Here is a 10,592-nt window from a genome sequence, read left to right as displayed (position 1 = left end):
TAACTACAAAATCATACCAGCTTTCCTTTGATAACATGTATTCCAATAAAGGAAACACCAAGTGAGTCAAACTGGATGAGAGTTGGAGGACTCCTCCAGTCGATAAGAGAGCAAGACTAGTTCAATCAAACAGTTGGAGCTTGAGATGACAAACTGATTGCTTGATTTACACTATGCATCCAGTTCAAAGGATGACACTTACTGAGAAGCAAAATCCCAACTCGAAGCATTCATTTTTACAGACCGAATCATATACTACTAGAAGACTTCACTCCTAATAACGTCAACATACCTGAATTGGAATAACATTAGATTATATGGGCATATAAGTTGTGATACTAGATGGTGCTAGATATAACTCAGCAAGACCAAATAGTTCAAGGCCAGTTGGTGAACTCAACCGCTCTGAAGAGAATGTCAATTCCAGTGGGAATCTGCCAAATGAAGAGGATAACATTTAGGGAGTTGAGCGCAATATGAAGATTTCTGGCAGTTTCGTTCCCCTTCTGCATTGCAGGTACAAGGGATGCAGCTGCTGCCCATAGCACAGTTATCCCTATTGCAAGACAAAATCAAAACCCAAAGAGCTCAACTCTTGCAGCAGGAAACTTTTGAGCAAGTGCCCAGAAATGAAAAAAAAAAAAAAGGGTAAAGAGTGAAAGAATATGTTTTATCTGCACGAAAGCGCAAAGTTGAAGCTTTTTTTTTTTTTTTTTTGGGCAATTTACACCAAGTAGAAGATAGGTCACCGTTTTTACCTGCCCCTGCAAATAAATGGGGTCCCGGAAATAGCTTTCCAGTCCGAAACCAGGTGTTGACTGCTCCAAAAACCGACCCAAACACCCCAAATCCGAGTAGAAGGGAACCGGCATCGTAGTGCTTATCCCTGTATTGGCCTTTAATCAACTGCTTCCTTTCCTGAATTCAGAAAATGAACATTAATTAATACTATTTCCAATGACAAGCGAGTTGGCCCTTTGGTCGGTAGTCGTATCGCATATACTATACGCTTTGTGGTTTAGTAATCATACGATGACTAAATTGTGTGCGTGTGTGTGTTTCTTTAAAAAAAATAAATAAATAAAGAGAAGAAAGGGTTGGTGGGAGGCAGTAGTGTTTTTGATGGACCTCGGTGAGTTGCTGAATTTGGAGCTCAACAGGGGACGGCTGCGGGGGTTGAGGAGGAGGGGTGCCAGCCGGGGAGACTGGAACCTGCTGCACTTGCTTCTTGAGCTCGTTAATCTCAGTTTGTATGGTGCGGACTCGGCGCCATTGCCAGCCAAGATAACCGGCGTATAAGGTGTAAAGAAACAAACTAGCCATGACAAGGGGATGAACGAGAGCCATTGTCCTGCCTTCAAGAAGTCCAAAGTTCCCGTCAACTGCAACTGCATCCTGCAGTTCAACCCTCATCAAAGTCAGTTCAAGAAATGCTACCAAATTTGAAATTAATTACTACTGCAACAATTGTACTCCCTCCACTAGTATGCAGGTAAGCAGTAAACTCCTTCATTGTTTTTTTTTTTTTGGGGGTTTAAATCCATAAAATATAAAAGAAACGAATAAACTGATTGTAGCGCCGCCAATTCCTTTAGCCAAATGAAATCTGAAAGTTGTTTTAAATTGGGCTTACATGCCTTGAGGTCAAGAAAGAAAGGGAATGCAAGTGGGAGGAGAGGAAGGGCAGCTGATTTTAAAGTAGAAAGAACAGTTTGATGCAGGAGTTTTTGCGGGGAATGTTGTTGTTGAGAGAGTTGCGATGTTGTATTAGTAGTAGAAGTAGTGGTAATTGGGTCGGTGGCTGTGAGGGTGAATCTCAAGGAGGAGGATGGTCGGTGGTGGTGGTGGTGGTGGTTTGGTGCAGGAGGAAGCAGAGGGAGTTGAAGGAAGCAGAGTGTGGCTGCCATTCCCCAACGCCGGCCGGCCCCCAAATGCTGCTATTTGCCAGAGACCACTTCAATGCTAGAGCAGGAGACAAGAACGCAGAGGAGAAAGGATCCGTTCCGGAAGGGAGTGAGCGATCCACAGCACGACAGCACCACCATCATCCATATCCATGGATAAGCCACTACTCTTTTGCTATTGGCTGCCCAGCCAGACCCCCGCAGTTTGGTTGTAGCAGGCCCGCTCCTTTGGGTTTTCCCTGGGATTTGGGCCGATTTCTTGTCCTTATCGTATGGGTGTGAATTTGATTTAGATGAATGACATGACATCTAAGAGACAGTCAAATGAACGATAATAACTTTGCAAAGCAATTTGTATCATGACGTTAACTTTCCAGTCATGTTGCAGGGAGTTGAATAGCGATTTGGCGGCCCATTTCATTCAACATGTGTGTATTGGGACCGACCGATAGCAATTAATGGCCCAAATTGGCCTATATCAAATTTGACTTGAACAAGATGATTGCAAAATTTAAGTACGTCCTCAATTGCAGCAAGCAAGCAGAGCAACTTTAAGTATGAAATTCTGGGTTCAAGCTTCTCGTTTATATATATGTATCAGCTGTGGTCCGAGCATAATTAATTATATGCGAGATTCTAATTTTAATGGAGATCTCTTGACAGGCGGCTCGGCTGCAAGTGCAACGGAACACTTGAATAATCAACTACAGAAAGAACACTTGAAACGATCGAGCAATGCATCAAATGATCTCTCCTTTTCCCTCCAATATTCCCTTGTGAAGTAGTAGCAGTAGTAGAATCAATATACACAGACAGTTAAGTACAGCAACATGAAATTATTTAGCAAGAGCAAGAGGACGATTTCTTCATCTCACTGACTTCAAATTCTGCACTAGAAATGACATCAATTTTCAAACCCTTGAAGGAACCTTGGTCGGTGGCATTGGCTCTGATTCCGCCGGCGCCGCGGCTATCCAAACACTTCTTGGACACCGCGTTGTGTATCTCCTCGAGGAGCTTAAAGAATGCAGCGTCCACATTGTCACCGTTGAGTGCTGATGTCTCAAAGAATAACAGGCCCTGGTTTTCTGCGAACTCCACGGCGTCCTCCGCCGGCACGGTCCTCAAGTCCACGAGATCAGCTTTGTTTCCGACCAGCACGATGACGATGGAGTTATCTGCATGAGCCCTCAGTTCCTCCACCCATCTGGCTACATGATCAAATGACTGCCTTTTGGTAATGTCGTACACCAACATGGCCCCCAGCGCACCTCTGTAGTATGCACTCGTCACAGCTCGGTACCTGCAGTGTAGTGTAAATACTTACTATTGATTCAACTTCCTTCCCCGCTATTTAATTTACTTATACTGTGTTAATCTCTCGCTGCATTCGTCTATTGTTCAACTTCCATGAAAGCAGTATCCTCCACACAAGTTATACGTTCTTGATGGTTGATAAATGAGAGCGAAACCACCTTAATTAATTGCCAATTGCAAAGCACTGTCATCTCATGTAGTACTAGTAGTTGATTTTATAAAAATGGTTGTTGAAAGCATATAAGACTTCTCATAAGTAATAACTTCGTTAAGAAAGCAACCTAAATAATCAATTGCAGGGGTCTTTAAAAGAAAAAGGAAGCTGCAATCACAATCCACAAGCAACCTAGGACTTCTTTTGATTGATTTTCTAGCTTTTCTGAAGCAACTTAGAGTATGATGCTCGTGGATAAACTAATAATCACTATAGTTTAAGGGGATAAAACGATAATAACAATATAGTCGCATTATAAGAGAGAATGATATTTTTGTCCAAAATTTGTCAAACTGAGTTGATTTAACTATGGACGATAAAGTGACTAGTAAATTGAAAGCGGCACTGGTATCATAGTTTGAGTGGGTAAATTGATAATAACATGGTGATTTAATAAGGGGGTAAAGTGATAACAACCCATAAAACTATAGACTTTGAATGGCTTTCCATATCCCAACGTCTGGCATTCTTTGTTGCGTCAACAAAATAGCAGCTTTGATTGTTTGTTTTTCAGTAAAGAGGATATTATCAGATTATTTTTCTTTGTTTGGTAAAAGTTAAATTTTCATTGACATTGGAAATTGGGACAAGTAAAAATCTCTTGAGACAAATATGCAATCCATTGCATGTATGCTGTTTCACAGGTGAAACAAAATTTTCTTGTTTTCTTAGTTGGAGTGGAGATTGGGATAAAAGTATGCATTTCTCTAGAGAGCTCCAAACATATTATTATGTTGTACAGCAAAATGATTGAGGTTTGAGAGGGGGGAGGAATAAAATAGCGTTCTCGCGAGATTTAAAGTAAAGAAACAAACGCTCGAAATAAAATAAGCTGGTTTCTACTTTCTACCAGCAGCATATGATTTCACTGCTACGCTAGCTAGGATGTAGGATGAGATGCATGGTGAGCAATAATGGAGGCCAACCAATTTATGTACAGCCGTGGAGTCAATAATGTTGCCGAGTTAGGTGAAGGAGCAATTGGGATTTTTGTACAGAAAGCTTTTCTGTGACTAGTTGGATTCATAATTCTCATTTTGGGACCCAACTTTGGCTGGATTTATTTTAGTCGATTCACGCATTCATATATGTGCACATGTATAAGCTTGCTATATTACTACTCACCACAACATATATGATACTATATACAATTTTCCAGGGACATCACCAGCCATGATTTTGAATCCACAAGGAAGAAAACTACTACTACTCAGTAACCAAATCTTAATAAAAATATACTAACAGAGAAAAAATATGCTCTGTATCATAGCATAAAGCCATAAACTTGAAGTGATGATCATAGAAACAGAGAGATGAGAGAGGACTGTTAATTACATGTGGAGGGTAGGTAGTGATGGGGTACCTTTCTTGGCCAGCAGTATCCCAGATCTGGGCCTTGACGACTTTGGAGTTGATGTTGACAGTCCTGGTCTGGAACTCGACTCCAATGGTGGATTTGGAATCGAAGCAGAACTCATTCTTGGTAAACCTGGACAGTATCTGAGACTTGCCCACCGCAGAGTCTCCGATCACCACCACCTTGAACACATAGTCTACCTTTTCATTGATCTGATCTCCAACATTGTCGTCCTTCTTCACATGATCATGGCCACCCCTGCTACCTTCCGCGCCATTCTTCACCTCTTCCATTTTTCCCAATTCGCCTCTGCCGCACAGGACTCAACTGCAGTGGCAAGTCCTAATCAAGAGAGAGGCTGATGGACAAAATTAAGCTAGCTTCTGATCGAGTATTATATATATTTATATACGGAGTACCGTCTACTCGCTGGTCTTTTTTGCAGCGACTGCTAAGTGCTACCTACAATTATCTGAGCTTGGACGACAAGTACTGAGCCTGGTCACTATTGATCTCCGATCCTGGAGGAGGAGGAGGGGGTCAAGCTAGAACAAGTGAAGGTGAAGAAAGCTCTTTTATATGATGGACAATGAGCAAACTGACTTGAGAGTGAGTTTGGTAAGTTTCCATCATTATTATTAGTTGGAAAATGCACGTACGTGCCCAACCCACAAATAGCATGTGGGAGGAGGAGGATCAGAAGATAAATGATTGTCGTGATGCTGCTGTTTCTGTGTATCTTCTATCTAATAATAATAGAACTCCCAAAACTTCCTATTGATCAGTGCCCGGTGGCATATGGTAGTATTAGTACTAGGCTACTACTCTTTCTCTTATGGAGGGAATTAATTAAAAGTCGGGAGTTGGGAGTTGGGGCAAAGCATAAAGCAATGCATGGCCAAAGAGAAGAAGTACTACTACGCTACAACTACCTTTAAGTCCTTGACTAGGGACATATCCATGCCCTACGAGGCTGAAAAGTCGATTCGCTGTTACTTTGTGTATGGTAGGGAGCCCTACCTTAATTCCAGGCGAAATGCAAGGGAAAAATGATCATACCATAAAAGTACTCGCTCACACTAGATGTTATCATTCATGGATGGGGCTGTGCCCCCAAACATGTTCATGTTCACCTCATCTTTATCATTATTGAAGTTTAAAAAAAGAAGAAAGAAAGAAAGAGAGGTTGGTCGTCCACCAAGACCAGACATGGGACAGCCTGAGATGGACCCCCTTCTACTACTCTTTCCTTAAAGGGAGCCCTCTGGGATTGTTTTCTCGGGGTCCATCTTTATGCTACTCCATCTGCATACAAACGAGCTTGGAGGGAAAATCAAATACTCCAGTAGCAATGGCCAGTCAAAACGATCTGGTGATATTTATGCCTTTTTAGATTCATAAGCATTTGTTAGGCCTCTGGTTACAAGTACAATATACTCTATATATATATATATATATATATATATGTCTTTTTAGGTCAGTCGATATGTAATATGTGCATATAGCAACTCTGTTTACTAGTATCAGATCTCATCGCAAGTCTCTTTGATTATTAAAACATTCCACATTCGTCATGGCCGCTTGAAATAATTTTCTTAAAAGTCACCTGTTTCACAAAATGTGCTGAGACGGCCAGCAACCTTTGCACGCCTGCAAGGCAAGAACCGAGAAAAACATGCATTGTAGCACCAGGGAAAGCTAACAAGATTCGTTTCCCTTTCACACATTTTGCCGTCTGTGAATAAATTTCAACAAATCGGATTCAGTAGGAATTTGAACTCCCTTATCACATTCTCAGGCTGCAATTCCTTTAGTCTAAATCCGTGTTACCATTCTTCTGAAGAACTACATACTAATATCCTTCTTGCCTTCAATCTCTCTGTCTCGATCTCTGGTTGTAACAACTAACAAGATGAGCTTTTTTGTTTCTGTCACCCCCTCTGTTTCTGATTAAAATGATTAATTGAGCCCTCGGTTGGTGCTCGTAGACGCTTTCAGTCCCATACCCTTGTAAGAGGTGCCAGGTACATAGGCTCCTCCCATAGCCCCTTTCCAAATGAACCTAAAACTGGTCTAGCACTGTTGCCCTAGCTAAGACTATTTTGGTGAGAAGATCACACTACTGCCGTCCATTTCACCCAAATTTAAATTCTGTGATCGTTCTATGCTGGATGTCCTCCATCCCCGCAGCTCACGAGATGTGTCATCCTCAAGTCTTGGATGTGATCATTTTGCAAGTATCTTCAGATTATCCCGACAAGTAATCCTTCCTCTTTGCTCCCTCAGTAAAGAAAGTGTTACTACTAGGCTTATAGAAAAGTTCTGTTCTTGTACGATTTTCTTCGTAATCCATGACATAATTAATAGTGGTAGACTTTGTTGTCTAATCCAAGGGCTGGGGAACAGAATATTTATTTTTTTTTAAAAAAAATATTAGATTATATTTATTTTTCAATAAAGTTAATTAATTTTTTACAAATTATGTGTGGAAAAAAAATCAAAACCATTGAAGCTGGACGGAGGGAACAGAGAATTTTGTGGGTATACGAGTATGACCGTTGTTGTGGCTTTCTGCCTTGGTAAAACGCGGTTGGACGCTGTTATTAGCGGTTCGTTCGGACTTTGGACGTGATCAACTGACCATGGTAGGGTGAGTGCGGGGCCATGACTGAGGAGAGGGGTATTTTTCTGGGCAAAAACTTGGACAGATCTAGTTTTATAGATCATGTGATTCAAATTTTATCATACTATCAGTTCATGAATTGGCGAGATGATGCGGCAAAATTTGGACTACTAGCGGGTCTACTCAAGTATTTGCCATTTTCCTGTTTTTGCAGTGTTTAAAAGAGTTGAAAAGTATGTGCCCAGTAACCAAGGCGCATTTGCTGGGCTGTGTACTAAGAAATTCGTGGTTTGATAGCATTAAACAGGGGAGATAATTGCACTTTTGCTCCCAAATGTTTAGAACATGAATGCTTTTGGTTCCTAAAGCTTTAAAGAAAGTAAATGTAGTCTCAAATATTTTAATCTCTAAGCACATTTAGTCCTATTTATTGACACCTGCTGGAATCTTGTTTAGTGTTTAGTCCAGAAGTGTAAAAATTCGGTTGACTCAAAAAAAAGTAAGTTAAGGACTAATTACTCTCATAACTAGCATATGAGTTGTTAGTCATCTTTTATTACAGTTTAAGGCTAGCAATATTTTATTAATTTTTATTAATAAAATATTGTTATACATAAAAATTAATAAAAATATTTTATTAATTTTTTATATTATTGGAAACTCTGGCGATGAACATTGAAATTCGATCAAAACTTAAGTTAATTCGTCAAATATAACTTGAAATGATCATGTAAATGGTACTCCAATTGAATTACATCTCTCAAAAATCTAGAGTTTGAAAAGTGTATTAAATTATTTCAACTTTATATTATTGCATAAAAATAAAAGGGACTTAATTTCAAAAACGGAAAAAATATTTAAAATTGTTATAATATATTTGCACACGACACTCAACTCATAAACAATCTTTCATCAGTATGACCGTCCCTGCACGGTTGAGGGCCAATCTTGGCCCTGAGGCTGAGATTACACCATGTAACTCGATTTCCGCGCCAAGTGTGGGACCCACCACTATCTGTTGTGAAAATACATCCTGTGAAAAAAAAGTTACACGATGTACAAAGAAAGTTACATGGTGTTGATAATGACCAAAATTGACACGGACGGTTGCAGGTGCAACCGTCCGTGCCCCGAGTCCCACTCAAAGTCTCAAACATGACTTCCTACCCAAACCTCTCCTGCATTTTCCACTATCACAGGTTTAACCCCTTTTATTGGTAAATATACCGTTAGTCTAACCACGAGGACTTTCTTTTAGTAGTTTTAAGATCAAATTTTTTTTCCTAATTTTTCTAAACAATTAATGTGCAAATAGAATAGTCAAAATCTGAGACAATCTTATCAAAAACAAGACCTTTATAGGTTGTAGATTAGGAGTTCAAACTCAGTACTCTATAGTTAAAATAATTCATTTATATAACCCATTCAAGTTTCTCCTTTCCATTAGACTAAGATATATATAGTTGCTTTTGTTTGTTAAAAAAATTGCAAAACAAAGACCAAAAAAAAAAGAAGGACAAGTGACCAACTTCAGAAGTTTGAGTGTGATTACTTAGCTTTTAGTTAATTGACATTTAGATGGCATGAGAAATAGACCAATCCCATGAAGATTATTCAGACACTCCTTTTATTTTCTACACTACTGTTAAGAGGTAAGAATCACTTTATAGTTTTGGAGAATTTTAGACTATTTTCTCAAATTGTTTCCCTCAATGATAGCAGTGATTCATATATTAAATAATTCAAATTATTGTTAAATGTACGTATTTTACAATCTAACAGTAACTTTAATTTGAGAATATAAAACCAAAAAAATAGGAGAGCCTTCCATATTTTTTATGAGCATTTATGCGTCCTTTGTACATGCTTATCATTTGATCTATCAAATACTTAAAAAGAGGGGCTGTCTTCCTTCTAACTCTTTTATACAAGTCAATTCGATTCTCTCTTCCCTGTAGTTACTCCCATATCTCAATCCAACTATTAATATATAAAAAAAAAAAAAAAGCTTTATAAAAGAAGCAAGACAAAGTAGTACTAATCCATAATTTGCAGAGTTTCATATAAGTAGGAAAATTCGTCATTTTCGTCCTTAAAACTTTTTTACTATCAATTTATACAACTCAATTCGATTTTTTTTCTCTCTCTCTCTCGCTCTCCCGTAGTTTCTCCCATATCTCAATCCGACTATTAATATTTAAAAAAAAAAAAACTTTATGAAAGAAGCGAAACAAAGTAATACTAATTCATAATTCGTCATTTTTGTTCTTAAAACTTTTTCACTAGAACCAATTTAGTCCATAATAATTTTGTTGACTATTGCAGTCCTTCAAGTTTTATTTAGTGTCCAATCAAATCCTTTTGTGGCGGGGCTACGTATTTCGATATTTCCGTCACAAAAAGTAGGGGTATTATATATAGCTCCGTAAAAATTAAGAATATAAAAATAATGAACTAAGTTGGGGAGAAAAATCAAAGCTTCATTAAAATGGGGTGAAAATAAAAATTAACAATTTTTCAGACATCCCTGCAACAAAGCTTCTTCTTCCATTGATCTCTATTTCAGGCCTGTGGGCTAGCCGAAATTTTCCCACTTCTTCCCAGAAACAATGTCCAACGAACACGCCGTGCGATTTCCCTTGGTTGGAAGTGCAATGCTATTGTCACTGTTCTTACTTTTTTAAGGCCCCTTCGAAAGACTTCAAAGTTTCTGATTTCTTTTCGCAAATGATTGCTGCTATTTGCCCGGGAAGAAAATGGTGGTTGTAAACACTACCTACGCCATCCAAAAGATTTTGAAGTTTTTTGGATATTTTGAGATTATTGTAGTTAAAATTTTTTAAAAATTTGTTGCGGATAAACTTGACAAAAAATTTCGCTTCCGGTCATAGTTTAGAAGTTAAGAAGTGTTGGATACGGATTCGGATTTGGGAGAGATGTCCTTTTGGGTTTAATCCATCAAGGCGTCCTGCTCCGAATGTAGCTTTGCGGACTGATTCTTCTATCAGAAGACGAAGAACGGACCAAGTCTTGTTGCGCTTTTTTGGCTTTGATAGTAGAAAAAAAGCAGCGTGGCCGATTTCTGTCCTTAAGGTCTGTAACTTTGTTGGTACACTGTGAATTTGCGAGGATATAAAAGTATACTTTTAAAAGGTGAAGAATGAAAAAATTATTTTA

General features: G+C 38.9%; 2 protein-coding genes across 2 annotated transcripts; both read right to left on the bottom strand.

Annotated features, from left to right (window-relative positions):
* Positions 1–2,085, bottom strand: LOC113761666. The gene is made up of 4 exons (XM_027304750.1): positions 1,638–2,085; positions 1,129–1,395; positions 759–918; positions 1–556 (listed from the first exon to the last, which is right to left on the bottom strand). The coding sequence occupies exons 1-4, from the start codon at positions 1,905–1,907 to the stop codon at positions 378–380; spliced, it is 876 nt and encodes a 291-aa protein (XP_027160551.1). The 5' UTR covers positions 1,908–2,085; the 3' UTR covers positions 1–377.
* A 555-nt stretch (positions 2,086–2,640) lies between these two features.
* Positions 2,641–5,617, bottom strand: LOC113761667 (ras-related protein RABA3). Its single transcript, XM_027304751.1, has 2 exons — positions 4,799–5,617; positions 2,641–3,207 (listed from the first exon to the last, which is right to left on the bottom strand). Exons 1-2 carry the CDS (start codon positions 5,083–5,085, stop codon positions 2,745–2,747), a joined length of 750 nt encoding a protein of 249 aa, XP_027160552.1. The 5' UTR covers positions 5,086–5,617; the 3' UTR covers positions 2,641–2,744.
* Positions 5,618–10,592: the final 4,975 nt, after the last annotated feature.

This window comes from Coffea eugenioides, chromosome 2, assembly GCF_003713205.1.
Source record: "Coffea eugenioides isolate CCC68of chromosome 2, Ceug_1.0, whole genome shotgun sequence".
NCBI classification, from domain to species: Eukaryota; Viridiplantae; Streptophyta; class Magnoliopsida; order Gentianales; family Rubiaceae; genus Coffea; species Coffea eugenioides.
This window is presented reverse-complemented; position numbering and strand designations above follow the sequence as displayed.

Bases quoted from the DNA above. Each gene is read 5' to 3' on its own strand.
- LOC113761667 (XM_027304751.1), bottom strand. From the start codon at position 5,085: ATGGAAGAGGTGAAGAATGGCGCGGAAGGTAGCAGGGGTGGCCATGAT. The intron at 3,208-4,798 runs GTACCCCATCAC...ACTACACTGCAG, and splicing joins GATACTGCTGGCCAAGAAAG to GTACCGAGCTGTGACGAGTG.
- LOC113761666 (XM_027304750.1), bottom strand. From the start codon at position 1,907: ATGGCAGCCACACTCTGCTTCCTTCAACTCCCTCTGCTTCCTCCTGCA. The intron at 1,396-1,637 runs GCATGTAAGCCC...GTTGAACTGCAG, and splicing joins CTTTCTTTCTTGACCTCAAG to GATGCAGTTGCAGTTGACGG. The intron at 919-1,128 runs GTCCATCAAAAA...TTCTGAATTCAG, and splicing joins AAATTCAGCAACTCACCGAG to GAAAGGAAGCAGTTGATTAA.